General features: G+C 45.0%; 1 protein-coding gene across 17 annotated transcripts in view; it reads left to right on the top strand.

Annotated features, from left to right (window-relative positions):
* PLEKHA6 (pleckstrin homology domain containing A6) overlaps nucleotides 1-20,462 on the top strand; it is a 1,584,742-nt gene that overhangs the window by 538,032 nt on the left and 1,026,248 nt on the right. For all 17 annotated transcript variants that reach the window (XR_013274469.1, XR_013274470.1, XM_077481247.1 and 14 more), the window contains one exon: nucleotides 10,199-10,721. Coding sequence is in view for 15 of the 17 variants with exons in the window: in XM_077481247.1 (XP_077337373.1) it covers nucleotides 10,199-10,721 (523 nt within the window). In the remaining 2 variants the exon portion in view is untranslated. The remainder of the gene's footprint in view (nucleotides 1-10,198; nucleotides 10,722-20,462) is intronic.

Below are 20,462 nucleotides of genomic sequence, written 5' to 3'. Positions count from 1 at the left end.
GAACAGCAGGATCAGGGCTACTCTGTGCAAAACGAACTGCACAGTGGAGCTATATATAACATGTTTGTTATTTTTATTTTTTTTTAACTATACAATGACGTTAATGCAGCAGATGAAAGACACAAAAGAGTTGATTTCCAAAAGGCAAATAGGCTGTACACTTTGCAAAGTGCAGTTGCTCCAGAGCTTAGTAAATGACCAGACTTCCATCAAGCAAAAATGCTATTTTTTTTTTTTTTTTTTACATTTTCCTTGCACATGGTTGGGTATTCTTTGAAAAGTAAAGCTTTACCTCATTTAAAAAGCTCTGGAGCATGCAACTGCACTTTGCAAAGTGCATAGTCTATTTGCCTAGTAAATCATCCCCACACTGTTTAACTTCCTTCAACATTGGAAGATGTCCAGCAGTACCATCAGCACAGAACTGGCATAAATTAGTGGGGCCCAGGTATACCCATCTACTGTTCAGAGAAGTCTGGCCAGAAGTGGCCTTCATGGAAGAATTGTGGCCAAAAAGCCATACCTCTGTGGAAACAAAACTAAGCAACTCAACTATGCACGAAAACGTAGGAACTCGGGTGCAGAAAAATGACAGGAGGCGCTCTGGAGTAATGTTTCAAAATGTGGAATGTTTGGCTGTAGCAGGAGGCAGTTTGGTCACAGAAGGGCTGGGAAGCGGTACAATAATGAGTGTCTCTATGCAACACTGAAGCACGGTGGGGGTTCCTTGCATACCATATGGGATGCGTGTGATTGGCTCTAAATGTATTCTTCAGCAGGATAACAACCCCAAACAAGCCAATGTCATTAGGAACTATCTTCAATGTGAGGAAAAACAAGAGTTCCTGTAAGTGATGGTTTGGCAGCCATAGAGCCCTAATCTTAACATCATCAGGTCTGTCTGGGATTACATGAAGATACAGAAGGATCTGGGGCAGTGTACATCCACAGAAGATCTGTGGTTAGTTCTCCAAGAAGTTTGAAACAACATCCTGCCAAGTTACCTCAAAAACTGTGCGCAAGTGTACCTAAAATAATTAATGCTGTTTTGAAGGCAAAGGGTGTGCACAAAATTATATTGATTTGATTTGGATTTCTCTTCTGTTCATTTACATTCTGTTTTGCAATATGATACTGTACAAATAAACTATTAACACTTCTATTTCTGAAAGCATTTCTAAATTACAGCATTTTTTTCATACCTTCCTAATATTTTTGCACAGTAGTGTATATACAGTTGCTCAAAGTGCCTCAAAATGCTGTGTCCTAATTTTATTCACATCAGTGCATTTATACAAGACAAAATGTACAGTTACATTAAAGGAGAGCTCCCTATACAAATCTCAAAGTAAGGCTGGCCATACACCCAGGGCCGTCTTTAATATTGATTGGACCCTGGGCAAACATTTTAATTGAAAAAAGGAAAAAACTGCGCTATGATAAAAAATTTTATACTATTTGTCCACAATGGAACTTTGATCAGCTGCGGCTTGACTGTATTACATAATTACATAAAAAAAACACATGAAAAATTGAGTAAGCTGCGCTAAATCATAAACCCACATAAAATTCAATGAAGTAAAAAACATTAGACAAAATTTCAATAATAATGTGCAAAAATAGGCCTATTACCCCCAGTCCTAAAGAATAAGGGTTATATGATAATTGATCACAATGAACAACGAAAAAAGAAAAACTAAAAAATATAAAACAAAATAGTGAACACCCAATGTGTAATTATATAAACATTTAAATTCCAACAGAGTCCAATATAGATGAAATCGTCAAATCTTCTACTGTGTAGCAAGTGCTTGATCCACCACCATACAGCCAAAATTACTCCTTACCAGAATTTCATGACCCCCCCCCACTACAGAGGGTCACCAGCAGCATGTAACAATAGATATCTCCCACTTCAGAAGGGTCTCAGCTGTTCTCCCTCCACCGATATCATGACCAGGTTGTCAAACAAGTATCTTTAGTTATCTCCCATATATTAGGTCATATGTGCCAATTCCATGCAATAGAAATGAAGCTCCAATAGTGTAAAACCTTTTAATATAACTCAAATATAAAAACAAAAATGCACTTACGGGGGGGCGTGGCTACCGCGCGCTGGTGGATGGCAGCGTAGGAGAAGAGCTCCGCTCCAGCGACGGGATTTTATCCTCATTGTGGACCCCCTGAGCCGGCGAAAATACATTACCTGACTCCGGAAAGCCTCCTCACCCTCCGGAGATGTCGCCAAAGCGGAGAGGGTCCGGGCAGCCTAAAAAACTGCCGGATTTCTTCCCGCCCGCGGCCCGCGAATCCGGCCAAGATGGCGCTGGCGGCAGCACGCTCTCCTCCCCGGGTCGTTCCTCGGCCTCCTCGGGGAGCCCGGCGCCCTTAGACAGACAGGGAAGGAGTTCGCCAGGGACGTCCACGCCGATCAGCAGCAGCCCAGCGAAGTCCAGACCAAGACTCTCGGGAGAAGCATTGCAGGTGAGCGCTGAACAAAACTCCTCTGCTGACACCAGAGAACTGCATGGTTACATAGCTGAGTTCCCTGCCACCAACCAGTCTGTTTCTGAATCTACCTTGAAGGACATGTTAGTTTCTCTGCATGCCTCACTTCATAAAGACTTTATGCAATGTGTCAGCAATTTTAAAGCCGAAGTGGGTGTATTGGGCGGCAGGCTAGATCATGTGGAGCTGAAAATGGGGGACTTTGCGGTTGCTCATAACACTCTGGTTGATGCACATAATGATCAGTCTGAGGACATTGCATGGCTCAAATCCAAGATGGCCGACCTGGAAGACAGGTCCAGGCGCAATAACGTAAAAATCAGAGGGATCCCTGAGACTGTCCTCCCTACCCAGTTGGCCCAGGACCTCATGAGAACCCTGCTGCCTGATCTGTCGGATCAGGATGTGACCATTGATCGTATCCATAGACTGCCTAAGCCATCTCACTTGCCTGACAATATTCCGCGGGATGTTCTCATGCGGATTCACTTTTTCCATGCCAAGGAACAACTTCTTTCGGCATTCAGGAGGGAGACTCAGCTCCCTGAGAGGTTCTCCCACCTGCAGCTGTTCGCTGACCTCTCCCAGTTTACCCTACAGAGACGCAAAGCTCTTCTTCCTGTCACTAAAGCACTGCGATACCATGGAGTTCCATACCGATGGGGATATCCTCTGAAGCTTCTTATTACCCATGAAGGTAAATCCTCGTTGGTCTCTACATTGCAAGAAGGGCTAGATCTACTACGTTCCCTAGACATCATCCCTGAGGAGCCGGCGGTGCCGTCGGCCTCATCTCCTTCTGCCCGGCTGGAGAATCAGGGAGACTGGCAGGTGGTCCAACGGAGACGCTGGAGTTAAACCAAAACAAGAATCCCATGAGAACTTTGCTGCAACCTACTACTTGATTTTGCTTTCCCGGTCGCTGGAGGACATCCAGCGCTCTTTTACTTCTTTACCCCCCAAGTAAATGGGCATTTATAGTGCCTTCGGATCTCACCAGAGATCCCCTTTTTTATTGACCTCTTTTGTTTTTTTGTTTCATGTTCTATTGTTTTTACTTACTGCACTGTTGCAGTCCAACCTTGGTCTGTCATTACCCGCATGGCCTTGCATCGCCTGGTTCTGACCAACACATGCCCTATCCAGCCTGCCCTCGGAAACCTGTCTCACTGGGAGCCCCGAGACTCCATTATGTCCATGGTTGCCTCCCCTTCCATTTGCGCCTGCTTGCTGCCTTCAATGCCGCTTAACTTCGTCTCTTTCAATGTTCACGGCCTCAACCATCCAGTTAAGCGGAACTCCCTGTGGAAGGAGGCACAGAAATTGGATGCGGACGTTCTTTGTGTTCAGGAGACTCACTTTCACAACAAAGCTACTCCATACTTCCAGCACAGGAACTACCCGCACATTTTCCTGGCCTCTGCCTCCGAGAAGAAAAGAGGGGTGGCTATTGCTATAAGGCACTCGGTAGCTTTCTCCCTCACTGATGTTCTTACGGACCCTGATGGGAGGTATTTGATACTACTAGCTGTACTAAACAATAGGCCTTACACCATAGTTAACCTGTATGCCCCCAATGTACATCAGCTGAGGTTTCTGAACAGACTTTTTCGTAAAGTTAACAAATGCCGTAAGGGGTCTCTAGTGGTTTGTGGGGACTTCAACGTAACGGTCGACTACGCCCTGGACACCACGTCCAGGGTGAGTTGGCCTTTGCCGAGGCTCCAACCTCTACTTGCTGCTGAAGATGTATTTGATGCATGGAGATGTCAACATGCGAGTGAAAAGGACTTCACGTTTCATTCTGCGAGACACAACACCTACTCTAGGATAGATTTGATCCTAGTAGACAGGTTGCTGCTACAGGCGGTGTCTTCCTCCACCATCCACGACATTTCCTGGTCGGACCATGCTCCTGTTTCCATAGAGGTGGTGGAGGAACACACCCCGCGCTCTGCCTACGTTTGGAGGGCGAATTCTCAACTCTTTCAAAATTCCTTGCATGTTGCCACTATTTCCAAAAATCTGACGGAATTTTTTAAACTGAATGCTCACTCCGTACGGAGTCCCACTACCCTCTGGTGTGCCCACAAGGCCTTTATGCGGGGCATAATGCTCCAAATCTCATCCAGGGATAAAAAGGCTAGAACCCAAAAGCTGAATGACGTTCTGGCGGATATTCAGTCTTTGGAATCCTCCAACAAGTTGACGCCGGACTCCAACACGGCTCACAGGCTTACTCAGCTCCGTGTTGAACTTTGCCGCCTCTTGCTGGCCAGGTATGACAAATATGTATATGCATTAAAGCTGTCACACTACTCTTCCAGTAACCGTGCTGGAAAATACCTTGCCAACAGAGTGAGGGCTGCTAGGATTAAAGCTAAGATCCCCTATGTCTACCACCCCTTGGATAAACAGAAAAGGATTAACCCGCAAGAGATTGCGGACGCCTTCGCTATTATTCCTCTTTGTACAACCTGAAGCTTGATTCCGAGACGCCCCAGCCCACAATAGAAAGTATACAATCCTTCCTTTCCTCTATCAACCTACCCTCCCTTACGGAAGACCAATTGGCACCTCTAAATCTACCGATTTCACCTGCGGAAATTACAAAATGCATTAAATCCCTACCTTTGGGCAAATCTCCGGGGCCAGACGGCCTGACTAATGATTACTTTCGTACATTTGCGGACCTTCTGTCCCCGGTGCTTTCGGAAATCTATGAGGAAGCGTTTTCCTCTGCCTCCTTTCCCCCGGAGATGCTTAGAGCCTATGTGGTTACGATTCCCAAACCAGGAAAGGAACCTAACACCCCCTCTAATTTTAGGCCCATATCCCTTCTAAACACCGACGTCAAAATATACGCTAAAATTCTTGCCCAAAGACTCCTTCCCCTAATCCCCCAGCTGATTCATCCGGATCAGTCGGGATTTACACCCGGCAGGCAAGCCTCAGACGTCATAGGAGTCCTCCAATTTGCAGAGGCCCGTCGAGCGCCTTCTCTGCTCCTCTCCTTGGACGCGGAGAAGGCGTTCGACCGGATCCATTGGGGATACATGGACGAGGTCCTTCGGAAGTTTGGCTTCAGTGGACCGTTCCTATCAGCCATTCTTGCCCTATACTCGGCTCCCTCGGCACAGGTCTTCACCTCTAATATGCTATCATCTCCCTTCGCCATCTCTAATGGCACCAGGCAAGGCTGCCCACTATCCCCTACAATTTTTAACCTTCTTATTGAACCGCTGGCAGAAAGAATTCACTCCCATCCCCTAATCACAGGCGTCTCTATGCAGGAGGGCCCTCACAAAATCAACCTCTTCGCGGATGATATCATTCTTTTTTTGACCTCCCCAACCTCCTCCCTACCACAGGCCCATCAGATACTCCAAGAGTTTAGCTTAATTTCCTACTATAAAGATAATTTTTCTAAGTCAGTAATACTAGATACCGGCCTTAGACCTTCTCTTCGGGCACGACTGATGGCCACATTTCCATACAAATGGAGTGACTCCACCATCCCGTACCTGGGCATACACCTAAGCAAATCTGCATGCCGACTAGCGGAGGCTAACTTTCCTCCTCTTATTGACAAACTCACGGTAGAGGCCAACAGGCTAGCTAAGTATGAACTCTCTTGGTCGGGTTGGCCTCTTTCAAGATGCTATTACTCCCCCAAATTTTGTACACATTTAGAGCATTGCCTGTCTCTCCTTCTAGGAAGCACCTCCTTGGTCTCACTCTCTTGATGAATAAATTCATCTGGAGCTCTAAAAAACCTAGATGTTCTAAATCACTTTTACTGAAGCACAGGTCGGCAGGGGGTATGGGCCTGGTGGATCTAAGGGACTACTACCTTGCATCCAGGCTGGCACAGATCTCCCATTGGTTCAACTCAGCCATAGAACCGAAATGGTGTTGCCTAGAACGAGCCCTTACCCCCACTCAAGACCTGAAACTTCTTCTCCTCACTGATTCAATTAAACCCTGGCCTCTCCAGTCCCTCCCGTTCACAGTTCGCGCTTCCCTGCAAGCCTGGCGAGATCTTCTTAGGTCCACGCCCCCGTCCTATAAATTGGTCCCTTTGCCCATTCCCCTACTGTCCTTAGAATTCTTAATTCCCGATCTCTCCATCAAAGAATGGGTCAAGAAAGGGTTGCAGTCGTTGCAAGATCTTTTTCAAGGACCTTCCATGATCCCGTACCAATCCCTGAGGACACAATTCCAATTAAAACCTACCGACATATACAAATATTATCAAATAGCCCATTTGCTCCGGGGTGGTGGAGTCACCAGTGTTTCGGTGGCCGAATCTCTTTGGCGCTTTCTTACTGCTGACCCCCCCCTTCCTAAAGGTATATTCCTATTCTACAACTTTCTCCAGCAAAAACGTGTTTTTAGCAAATCTCGTCCCTTCCTGCGCTTGGGAGGAGGACTTAGGCTGCGCCTTTTCTGAGGAGCAATGGTGTCAGGCACTCAAGGCTAATTACAAGGCCTCCAGGTGTGTTGGGCACTGGGAACTTGCCCAGAAGATTGCCCTACGCTGGTACCTCACTCCCTTTAGAATTTCTAAATTTGGCCTGGCGGAGTCCTCCCCCCTGTGCTGGAGGAACTGTGGAGAGGTTGGTAATTTATTTCATATGTTCTGGTCCTGTAAACATCTTCGAAGCTTTTGGAATGCTATTTTTAGAGCTATTTCCGATATTACAGGTTTCCTATCTACCCCTGAACCAGGCTTGGCAATTCTTAACTTAGGTATTGATAGATACCCGCCTGACTTTAGAATGGTCATCTCCCACATCCTCCTGGTGGCTAGGCCACTGATAGCCAGATTTTGGAAGAATGACCAAGCCCCCAGTGTTTCTGAGGTATGGTCGACCACCTCCCTACATTACTCCTATGAGCTGGTCCTAGCCCTCAGGATGGGGAAAAAAATTCAGTTTGATAACAATTGGCAAATTTGGGACACATGGTATAAGAGTACTCACCTGCTGTGATTTCTCACCCTAGTGCTTAGCTCTTCTTGTTATAATGTAATAATCTCTACTGCAACCTACATTACTGCTATTATTCATATAGGCTTTTTCTTTTGGATATGTGACAGACCGACCATTCCCAGTTCTTTGTTGTTTTGTTTAATGTTTTGTTTCTTTTTGTTCTGCAGTATGTTCATCAAATTGCTCTCTACCTCTCCCTATTGCCTGATTGTGCTATGTTATGTAATGTTGTGACAGCATGGGGAAGACACTTATGACTATTTCCTCATTGTACTGTACATTTCTTGTGAAAATCTTTCAATAAAAACTATTTACAAAAAAAAAAAAAAATGCACTTACAAAGCACAAAGGAAAGATCAGCCTTAAGTCCGATGCACCGGCCGGACGCAAACAGACAAACTCGTCGTTCCTGGGTACAATTCCTTCGTAAGGGGTGACGTCAGCGCATCGCTCAGCCCTACGTGTTTCCCAAAAAATTGCGTCAGCCAGGGGCCGATTTCATCTATATTGGACTCTGTTGGAATTTAAATGTTTATATAATTACACATTGGGTGTTCACTATTTTGTTTTATATTTTTTAGTTTTTCTTTTTTCGTTGTTCACTGTGATCAATTATCCTATAACCTTTATTCTTTAGGACTGGGGGTAATAGGCCTATTTTTGCACATTATTATTGAAATTTTGTCTAATGTTTTTTACTTCATTGAATTTTATGTGGGTTTATGATTTAGCGCAGCTTACTCAATTTTTCAAACATTTTAATGGGCCCCCCAGCTAGACTCAGAAGGAGTTTACTGCAGAAGATCAGGTAGCGATTGTGATTGGTTGATAGAGGTTACAGCACATAATTTCCACTTGCTGATTGGTTGCTAGAGGTTACAAAACATTACTGCTCATTAATTGGTTTCTAGAGGTTACTGCAAATCATTATTGCTCACTGATTGGTTGCTAGAGGTTACTGCACATCATAACCTCTGCATCAAATTGCGGGTGTGGCTAAACTGCACTAGCATTGAGGGGTGCACTATGTACAGAGTGCATAGTTGAAAGGTGTGCTACATACACACAGGGTTGAAGGGTGAACTATGTACAGAATGCAGCATTCAGGGGTATGCTAGGTACAGAGTGCAGGGATGCGCTATTTACAGAGTGCAGGGTTGGGGGGATGCTAGGTGCAGAGTGCAAGGTTGAGGGGTGCGCTATGTGCAGAATTCTGCGTTGAGGGGTACACTACTTTCAGAGTGCATGGCTGAGGGGAACACTATGTGCAGAGTGCAAGGTTCATGGGTGCACTACATACAGAGTGCAGGTGAGGGGTGGGTGTAGAGTGCAGAGGGGTGAGAGGTGGGTGCAGAGTGCAGGGGGTGGGGTGAGGGGTGGGTGCAGGGAGGGGGTGTGCAGAGGGCAGGTGGTGAGGGGTGGGTGCAGAGTGCAGGGAGGGGGTGAGGGGTGGGTGCAGAGTGCAGGGGGGTGAGGGGTGGGTGCAGAGGGGTGAGGGGTGGGTGCAGGGAGGGGGTGAGGGTGGGTGCAGGGAGGGGGTGAGGGTGGGTGCAGAGGGCAGGTGGTGAGGGGTGGGTGCAGAGGGCAGTTGGTGAGGGGTGGGTGCAGAGTGCAGGGAGGGGGTGAGGGGTGGATGCAGAGTGCAGGGAGGGGGTGAGGGGTGGATGCAGAGTGCAGGGAGGGGGTGGGGGCAGAGTGTAGGGGGTGAGGTGGGTGCAGAGTGTAGGGATGCATGGCTCTCCTCCCCTCCAGATTCCAGTACAGAGCTCCATACTCCACTCTCCCCTCAAATACAAGGTAAAACTTTCCTCCCTCAAAGCCCCTCTCCCCCCCTCCTCTGCCATTCCAGTACAGAGTTTTCCTCTGTCCCAAAAGCTATTCACAGCATGTTGTCCAGTCCCCCGATGTCATGCAGCATGCCAGTGTGAGGTAGCTTCCCCTGTGCAGATTCCCCGCCCCCCTTCCTCCTCTGCTCTCACAGAGCGTGTGTGTATCAGACACTCTTCAGTGCGGCCGCCGGGAGAGGAGCACTGTCACTTGGAAATACAGAAGCGGCGCTTCTGTTTTTCCAAGTGACATTAGCAAGTAGCCGGTGGGCAGTGAAGGGCTCAAATGGTGGGCAGCGCAGTGCCCCCAACAATGACAGGGCCCTGGGCAGCTGCACCTTTTACCCTGTGTTAAAGATGGCCCTGCATACACCTTGCACATTTCTTTCCTGCAACCCATGAAATTTGCACGATCCTCCTATCAACACAGACAGTGTTGACAGGGAAATCAGCAACTGTCTTCTCCCGGCAGGGAGACCAAAATTGATGTTGACCTGCTCCTGACTGGCCTCAAGCAGGACCACAGAAAACAAAGTTCAGTTTTTTTGTTTTTTTCAAGCAAAGGTAGTGAAAATGGGATTTTCTGTTTGCGACCATTATAGAGATTAGGTAGGTTCATGGAACTGGGCAGTTTGGAAGAAATCTTTGTTATAAAACATGAAGACTATCTGGCATAAAAATGTGGGTTTAGTGCATGGCAATTGCAGAAGTGAGGATGATTTTTTGGCAATGGTTTTTGCCATTATCAGTTAAGGAACCGTTTCTGTTTAGCCTCATTGTTTTTATGGTTTTTACAGTATGTGTTCTGTAAAACTTTTAGAGAAATGTACATGTTGCTAACCTGTAAATAAATGTCATGTTTTTAAACAGCCCTAACAGATATTTCCCAGGACCTCACCATATCCCTGGATACTACCCTCAGTACTCTTCACAATATCCTGATGGCTATCAGTACTACACCCAGGCAGGATCACGTCCTGACAGCATTTGCTCTATGTCAGCTTTTGACAGGGCCATACCACAGTGGACTGTGGAGGACAGGCCACAGATCTTTCACAGTAGACCATCATATGAGCCAAGGGAGTGGAAGGACCCTGGTGTTTATGGGCGACCAGTAGAACTGTGGGCCCCTCGCCCTGCTTTGTACTACCAGGAGGCTGATGCAGCTTGTGGATCTCTCCGTCGCCTCTCTCTACAGCCTCGTTCTCGCTCAGTACCACGCTCAGTACCACGCTCAGTACCACGCTCTCCAAGCCAGGGGGCATACAGAACTCATCAAAGAGTCTGTTCACCTGTACGCTCCCCTAGCGCACGATTTGAGCCTGATTCTCGGGATGAAATCTTTGGGGATCCGGCTGCGTTTACCATGAGACGTTCAATCAGTTCTCCAAAAGTGAGTCTATTTTTATGAATCCTGCAGAATTTAACACATTGTATGTTGCTTTTAGATTCAGTAAATATGAGATACTTTCAGTACGCTGTAGATTATATTTAAATATTTTATGTGTGTGTGTGTGTGTGTGTGTGTGTGTGTGTGTGTGTGTGTGTGTGTGTGTGTATATATATATATATATATATATATACATACACACACACACATACACACTGTGTATATACACTATATTGCCAAAAGTATTGGGTTTCCTGCCTTTATGCGCACATGAACTTTAATGGCATCCCAGTCTTGGTCCGTAGGGTTCACTATTGAGTTGGCCCACCCTTTGCAGCTTTAACAGCTTCAACTTCTGCCATTACTAGTAAAAAAAAAAAAAAAAAATGCCATAAATCAATCCCCTATTTTGTAGACACTATATATTTTGCGCAAACCAATCAATATATGCTTATTTTATTTTTTTCATTTATTTCTTTTATCAAAAACATGTAGAAGAATATATATTGGCATAAACTGATGAAGAATTTTTTTTTTTTTTTCAAAATTGTCGATTTCTTTTTGTTTATAGCGCAAAAAAATTAAACCCGCAAAAGGTGATCAAATACCACCAAAAAAAAGCTCTATTTGTGGGAAAAAAAGCTTGTCAATTTTGTTTGTGTACAGCGTCGCATGACCACTCATTTGTCAGTTAAAATGGCGCAGTGCCGTATCCAAAAAACAGTCTGTCATTATTGGGGTAAATCCTTCCGGGGCTGAAGTGGTTAAGGGCTCCAAAAAACTGATTACTGTCGGAAAAGATCAAATAATCCAAAGGTCGTAAAAAAATCTTTATAAAATATATTTTAAAATAGATCTTAAAAAATTGTATACTGGATATGTATAACATTGATCAGTCTGACAGTGCAGTCAATGCAATGTGGTTAAGGGACTAACACTCCCCAAAATGTTTGGAAAATAAATCTCAATATGAACATAAAAAAAAAAAAAATGCACAGGACTCAAGGAAGATGAACAACATTAGGAAAAATTGCCCCCCCCCCCCCCCACACACACACACACTAATCCTCTCCCCTACAATTAGTCTCACAGCATGAATTCTCCTTCCCTACCACAAATCCTCTCCCTCAGCAATAATCCCCTCCTCCCAGCACTAATCCTTTTTCCTCAAATCCCACCTTCCAGCATAAATCCCACCCCTCAACCCCCCCCCCCCCCAACAAATCCTCTCCTCCCCAAAATTAAATCTCCCAGCTCTAATCCTCTTCCCTCACCAGTTTCCCCTCCCAACACACATCATATACCCTCTCTTAGCACAGATTCCCCTGCCCCCCTATTCCCCCTACCTAGCATATAGTTACATATACTAGTTGTAGTTTTTTTTTACTTATCTACACTCCCCTCTGACACCACATCCTTACTGCTCTAACAGTAAATAACCTCTTACTCTGGTTAGGATTTAACCACTTCTTATCCATCTTCATGTTGTGGCCATGTGTCTTCTTTAGAGACCTTAGGTCAGTTTTATCTCTTGAGTTAATGCCCCTTTTAAAGAGGAAGTAAAGCCTGATGGGTTTTACTTCCTCTTTTGTTCCCTGCAAAGTAAAAGCATAATGGGCTAATATGCATTGCATACTAGCCCGTTATGTGGGAATTACCTGCAAACGAAGCCTGCACTGTCCCTGCTGGTGGCCGCATCCATCTTTGCCCTTCTTCCATCCGGGGCCACGGACTCCGGCTCTGTGACTGGCCAGAGCCGCATGACGTCACTCCCATGCATGCACGTCAGAGCCACCAGTCACAGCACTCGCTCGGGAAGGAACGGCGCGGAGGGCCGTTTCTTTACAGCGCATGTGCCGATGACAGGATCGGCGCACTACAAAGTAGATATATCCTAGACAGCAGACATCTAGCAGATATTTACAGTACCTTTTAGGTACAAGTTCTAAAAAGGGGTTTACAACCACTTTAATGCATGCTAACAATATGCTAGCCTTGCTTGCTACAGCTTGATATTGCATACTATTGCTGAATGTGTGATCTAGTAGGACCCCCAGATCCCTTTCTAGCCTCGATTCCCCCAGAGGTTCTCTATCTAGTGAATAACTTACAGTGGCTTGAAAAAGTATTCATACCCCTTGCCATTTTCCACATTTTGTCATGATACAACAAAAAAACGTAAATTTTATTGGGATTTCATTTGATAGACCAACACAAAGTGGCACATAATTGTGAAGCGAAAGAAAAATGATAAATGTTATTCAATTTTTTTTACAAATATCTGAAAAAATGTGGCATGCATTCAGCCCCATTTACTCTGATATCCTGAACTAAAATCTAATGGAACCAATTGCCTTCAGAAGTCACCTAATTAGAAAATAGAGTCCACCTGTGTGTAATTTAATTTGATCTCAGTACAAACATCATGCAGGCCGAGGAACACACCAGACAGGTCAGGGATAAAGTTGTGGAGAATTTAAAGCAGGGTTTATGCTATAAAAAAACATCCAGAGGGGGGCGTGGCTGGCTATAGAGACAGAAGGATGCTGATTGCTAGAGCTCTGTAACAGCAGGTCCCCTAGCAGCTATACAGCATGACTTGCAGCACTCCTGAGGGCACAGAATAGACCCAGAAGCGGTAGTGAACACAAGGGGAGGATGAGGAAGCAAGAAGAAAGATTTGCCCCTCCCCAAATTGGGCGATTTTAAAACCCTGGGACACCTGTGAAAATCAACGATGGCGCTGGCTCCTCCTCATCTCACTACAGCACGAGGCAGCAGGAAGGAAATACTGGAGAAGAGATACAGGCAGAACTCCACGAGAACGGTCAGTAGCTCCAAGATGACACCAGCAGCTCTCTTAAACAAAGAAGGAAAATTACACCATCCGAGGACAATGTAAGTGAACCTTTTCATGACAATGATATTACAATGGGACACAACCCCTATGATGAAAAATGAAATGCAATACCCACCTCAGGCTAACCTATATCTGATTCAACAATTAAGGACATAATGTTGTTAAGAGGAGCCCTACAATATGATATGGAAAGCTTTATGAATCAATCAAAAAAATATATTGATGCCCTGGGAGATAGTGGAATATGTAGAAATCAAAATGTGCAATATTACAGATGCACAAAATGAGCTGATTCAAAATATCAAATTAAAAGTGCCCGACCTCGAAGACGGATCCAGAAGAAATGACGTAAAATTCTGAGGCATCCCTGAAAACATAAAACCTGCAGATTCGAATCACTTCCTAAAAGAAATGATATCGACAATTCCACAGCAGGAGCCGGTGATAGACCATGCACACAGATTGCCTAAACCCTCACATATACCTGAAAGATGGCCTAGGGATGTTATTATCAAAATCCATTTCTTCCAGGTAAAAGAACAATTAATGCAATATGCACGTCACAATTCACCTCTACCAGATCCATACACAGGAATAATACTATATTCAGATCTCTCACAAGCAACAATACTGGCACGCAAAAATCTAAACACAATTACAAAAATCCTCAGAAACCATAATATCAGCTACAGGTGGGATTTCCCTACACAAATAATGATAGAGCGTGAACGAACTGCTTATAACATCACGAACATGGAAGAAGGCCTGAAACTCATGAAAGCATGGGGCCTACTACCAATAAATCAGGAGAATGTTGATGATACATTTCTACCTAACATCTCACAACAATGGCAAACAAATCATAAATGATATGCTTCCTCATACCAAAGGAACTGCTTTTTCTTATAAATCCATATGGCTATATGGTCGCAACCATCCAAAGAGCAAGAATTACCTTCCTCAGGAAATGAATCGCTCAAGGAACCCAGTTTATTTCTTCCTTTATATTAACCCCACAGGAGTATACATGTATCTCCCTTTTTATTATGTTTTTTTTTTTTTCATTTCAACATTTTGTTATATGGTCAGAACTTAACTTTCCTATCAGAAAAAGGTACACCACTGACATCTACTGAATGAAAAAGGATACAACATGGAAAATTTAATAAAGTCTTCAATCCCTCCAAATAACCTAATGACCCTCTCTATCGTAAACTGCTACCAACTCCATGGGTCTTAAATTAATGTCACTTAACCACTTAAAGATAGGGCTTTGTTTTGAGATTTGGTGTTTACTGGTTTCAAACAGTTGTTTTTTTTTTTTTTGCTAGAAAATTACGTAGAACCCCCAAACATTATATATATTTTTTCTAACACCCTAGTGAAAAAAAAGGCGGTCGTTGCAATACTTTCTATCACACCGTATTCGCGCAGCGGTCTCACATGCGCACTTTTTTTGGGTAAAGATATTCTTTTTTGGAATTAAAAAATATGACAACAATAAAGTTAGCCCAATTTTTTTTATATTGTGGAAGATGATGTTACGCCGAGTAAATTGATAACCAACATGTTACACTTCAAACTGCACCTGCTCGTGGAATGGCGGCAAACTTTTACCCTTAAAAATCTTCATAGGCGTTGCTTAACCATTTTCTGGCCATCATATGACGGCCAGGTGGCGCGGCTCTCGTTCTGGGAGGGTATCATATGACGGCCTCCCATTTAAACAGGGAATGCACGCGATCGTGCGCACGCATCCCTGTTCCTTCAGTGGCGTCGTGTCACGGAGACACTGCTCGCCACCAAGGGGGGTGAACAGCCATTGGGTATGGCTGTTTACCACGTGACTTCTTCACGGCAATCACAGGTGGTACCGCCCCACTTTGCACGAGGCATACCCGCTATCGGGAACACGCTGCCCATGCACATCGGTGGAGGCGTGTTCCCGGGAACACTGCTCGTCACCGACGGTGGTAAAAAGCCATTGGCCGCCTGTTGTTTACCACTTGACCGGTTGTGATCCTTTCACAGCCGATCACAAAATGTAAACAAACCGTGGTAACGAGATGTTACTGGTTCTCCTCCTCACACACCGATTGTGTGTGAGAATGAGATTGCGGTAACATCTCGTTACCGCCTACAGTGTACACAAATCACACTGTTTGCCCCCCTCCCCGAATAAATAGGACCTGTCACCACCCATCAAAGTACCTGTCACCACCCATCAAAGTACCTGTCACCACCCATCAAAGTACCTGTCACAGTTCATCTGAGTACCTGTACAGTTCATCAGAGTACCCGAGTATCTGTCACAGTCCATCAGAGTACCTGAGTACCTGTCACAGTCCATATGAGTACGGAGTACCTGAGTATCTGTCACCACCCTTCATAGTATCCGAATACCAGTCACCAGCCCATCAGAGTACCCAAGTACCTATCTGTAGCCCATCAGAGTACCCGAGTACCTGTCACCAGCCCATCAGAGTACCCGAGTACCTGTCACCAGCCCATCAGAGTACCCGAGTACCTGTCTGCAGCTCATCAAGTTACCCGAGTACCTGTCTCCACCCCATCAGAGTACCTATCTGCAGCCCATGCCTCAGGATATACGTTGGGGTGTTTGCTTTCCAAAATGGGGTCATTTTGTGTGTAATTCCACTGTCCTGGTGCTCAAGGACCTTCAAAAGTGTGATAGGTAGGAATGAAATGAGATGTGTAATTTATGCTCCTAGAACGCTGTGGCCAGGCTGTGTAAAAGTAAGTGTCATTTTTGCTATATACATGCTATGTGTTGGAGATATATTAAAAATTGACAACTTTGTGTAAAAAAAAAAAAAAAAAGTTTCTTTTTTTTTCCACGTTTTCCAAAAACTTCCGGAAAAAAAAATAAACCGTTCAAAAGACTCATTCTGACTCATAGATTATACGTTAGGGGTGTTTGCTTTCCAAAATGGGGTCATTTTGTGGGCAATTCCATTGTCCCGGTGTTCCAGGGCCTTCAAAAGTGTAATAGGCTGTTGAGAAATGAGATGTGTAATTTATGCTCATAGAACGCCTGAAAGTGCAACGTCAATGTTGGGCCTTTGTATGTGGCCAGGCTGTGTAAAAGTCTCACACATGTGGTATCGCCATACTGGGGAAGAGTAGCAGAATGTATTTTGGGGTGTAATTTGTTGTATGCATATGCTGTGTTTGAGAAATAACCTGATAATATGACAATTTTGTAAAACAAAAATCTTAATTTTGCAAAGGATTGTGGGAAAAAATTACAACTTAAAACAACTCACCATGCTACTTACTTAATATCTTGGAATGTCTGCTTTCTAAAAAGGGGTCATTTGGAGGGTATTTGTACTTTCCTGTCTTGTTAGGGTCTCAAGAAATGAGATACACCTGAAAGGTCTGATCAGATATGTTCAATTTTCAGTGATTGGCACCATAGTTTGTAAACTCTATAACTTTCACAAAGACCAAATAATATACACTAATCTGGGTTATGTTTACCAAAGATATGTGGCAGTATAAATTTGTAAAAATTTATGAAGAAAAAATTTATATCAGATACTTACCGTAATTTTCCTTTCCTGATAGGCTCCATGGCAGCATACATGTGGGTTAGCCCCGCCTCCATAATTACCCAATAGGACCCCTACTCCCATAAATCTTTGCTCCAAGCTGCTATCCGTGTTCCGTAACTAGCCTACTCCAACATTTAGGAGGGAACTCCTGCTGCCATGGAGCCTTTCAGGAAAGGAAAATTACGGTAAGTATCTGATATAAATTTTCCATTTTCCTGACAGGCTCCATGGCAGCATACGTGTGGGAAATAACTCGCCAAACACACCCGGGTGGGCTAAAAATGTTGAGCAAAGAAACTAGAATTTTATTTTTCATTGTCCACTGACAATACTTGTAAACCAAAATGAACAGAAGAAAGCGCAGCTGGCTCCACACAATAATGGGAAACAAAAGTAATAATTGAAGACCAGGAAGCCGCTCTACAGATAACTTCTGGTGCGACATGTCGAACTGCTGCCCAAGAGGTCGAGATGCCCCGAGTTGAATGAGCCGTCACTGCCTCAGGAGGAACCAGGCCCTTTGCCTTGTATGCCCTTTGAATCATTTGGACCACCCAAGATGAGATTGATCTTACTGATGCTCGCATCCCTTTATTTTTGACATGGAGAAGGACAAAAAGAAAGTCTGTTCGTCTGAACGAAACTGTAGCATCCAAATATTGCTTTAACGTGCGACCAACATCCAAAGGGTGAATCTCTTGGTTGTATGACATTCTAAACGTAGGTAGAACAATCTCCTGATTTTCATGAAATATTGACGTAACTTTTGGATTTGACCCAAGCATAGGGATCAGGACCACTCTGTCCGGAAAGAAGGTTAGAAATGGTTCCACAGACCCAAGATTCCTAATTTCCGACACTCTTTTGGCTGAAGTTATTGCCACCAAAAACACAGTCTTGATAGTGAGATCTCCTAAAGACAGGGGAGCATCCGAACTTCTTCCAAGATCAGAAAGAAAGTCCAGTACTAAAGGAAGGTCCCATTTGGGAAACCTGGGCCTTTTTTGAGGCCTAAGCCTGATGAATTAAAGAATTGTCGTATTAAGGTATGATTTGCCCACAAAACTCCTATAAAGGCTGAAATGGCTGAAACTTGTACTCTTAGAGAGCTAACTGCCAGGGACAAGTCTAACCCTGACTGAAGGAAGGACAAAATATCTTGGACTGCCGGAGAATTATATGAATTTGACCTAGAAGACATGTGGACCATAAACATGGCGTATACTTTATTGGTACTCTTCCGTCTGGCACTAAGAAGGGTTGGGATTGCTTCTTCTGGGCAACCCAGAGCTTCTAGCCTTCCCCTCTCAAGAACCACGCCCTGAGGTGTAGACAGGACGGGCACGGGTGTAATAGTGTATCCTGGGACAGTAGATCTGGCCTGAGAGGCAGGGGAACTGGATCCTGATAGCTGAGGAGCAACAGCAGAGGAAACCAAGGCCTGTTGGGCCAGAATGGAATTATCGCAATGATCTCCACCTTCTCCCCTTTGAGCCTCCGAAGAAACTGCAGGATTACAGGAACTGGAGGGAAGGCATAGGCTTTCTGAAACTTCCAACAGTCCATGAGAGCATCTGTCCCGAACGCCTGAGGATCCCTGAACCTTGAGTAGTATTTGTGCATCTTGCGATTGTACGGCGAAGCAAACAGATCGACCTCTGGAGACACTCCCAGAGTCAGAAGCCACTCGAAGACATCCCTGTGGAGGGACCACTCGTTGTTGTCTATTCTGACCCGTGACAGAAAATCTGCTTGAACATTCTGGACCACTGGGATGTATACAGCAGAAATGTTGACCACATTCTTCTGAGCCCAGCTCATTATCGGTTCTACCTCTCATAATAGAGACCAACTGCGAGTCCCCCCTTGTTTCTTTATATAGGCCACCGCAGTTGTGTTGTCCAATCTTAACATTACTGACGACCCTGCCACCAGATGGTGAAACGCTAGAAGCGCTTGAAAGGCTGCTCTCAACTTCAGGATATTGGAGACCACACCCAGCTACGGGAACGACCACCTTCCTTGAGCTACTTCCGCAAGGCAATGAGCGCCCCAACCTTTGTTGCTGGCATCTGAAGTCACTATTACCCAGGAAATGGGAACTATCGAATGATGGTTGCGTAGATTCTTCCCTTGGAGCCACCAGAGGAGAGACATCCTCATTGCTGGTGTAAGGAGTATGCTTTGTGTTTGACTGGACGAGTCCCACTGTTGCAGAAACCCCTTCTGGAAGGGACGAGTGTGCCACTGGGCCCACTTCACCATAGGGATGGTGGCTGTCATTGTGCCAATCACGTTTAAACATTGTAGAGCCGAAAGATGAGATGACTCCCGAGCCGTGTGAATCCTGTCTCGGATCACACTGATTTTTTCCTCCGGAAGGGAGATAGTGCCTTTTAATGTGTCAAACTGAGCCCCTAGAAACACAATGATTTGAGTTGGAACCAGATGGCTCTTCTCCAGGTTCAGGAGCCAACTAAACGTCTGCAGAGTGGAGATGACTAAACTCTTGTGCTCCAGAATCTGATCTCTGTCCTGAGATAGTAGGAGCAAATCGTCCAGATAATGATGGAGACAAACTCCTTTGACTTGGAGAAGAGCTACTACCGCTGGGAGTACCTTGGAGAAGACCTGAGGAGATGTTGTTAACCCGAATGGGAGACAGGTAAACTGAAGGTGTTGCTCGCCAACTGCCTTGCCACTGGAACGTGAAAGTATGCGTCCTTCAAATCGATTGAGATTAACCAATCCCCCAGATGCACAGACAGACTGTTGGATCGTGAGAAGAGATTCCATCTTGAACTTTTCCTTGCGAATAAAGGAATTGAGGTGGGTCAAATCTATCACCGGCCTCCATGCGCCATTTCTTTTCTAAATCATAAACAGAGGGGAATACATGCCCTCGCCACGTTCGTCTTCTGGCACGGGTACGACTGCGCCTTGATCCAGTAAACAACTTACGTAGGTCAATAGGACCTGTTTCTTTTCCTCTGAGCCTGGAATTGTTGTGGAAATGAACCTTAACCTCGGAGTGTTGATGTAAGTCCACTTGTGACCCGAGGAAACCGTCTTGACGGTCCAATAATCTCGAATTGAGGCCGCCCAAACATGCCAGTAGTGAAGAAGGCGAGCCCCCACCTGACATGTTTGAGCGGGCCCAATTTCAAAAAGATTTAGTAGAATCTTGGTTACCTGCGGAACCCCCTTTTGAGGTTTTCTTAAGGGAGGATTGTCTGGACCTCCAAGATCTAGAGAACTCCCGGCCAGGTCTATAACTCCGCGCTTCCCTAGCGCGATCCGAGGTCT

Source organism: Lithobates pipiens, unplaced genomic scaffold, assembly GCF_037356315.1.
Source record: "Lithobates pipiens isolate NorthernLeopardFrog02 unplaced genomic scaffold, aLitPip1_a1.2 Scaffold_16, whole genome shotgun sequence".
NCBI lineage: Eukaryota > Metazoa > Chordata > Amphibia > Anura > Ranidae > Lithobates > Lithobates pipiens.
This window is presented reverse-complemented; position numbering and strand designations above follow the sequence as displayed.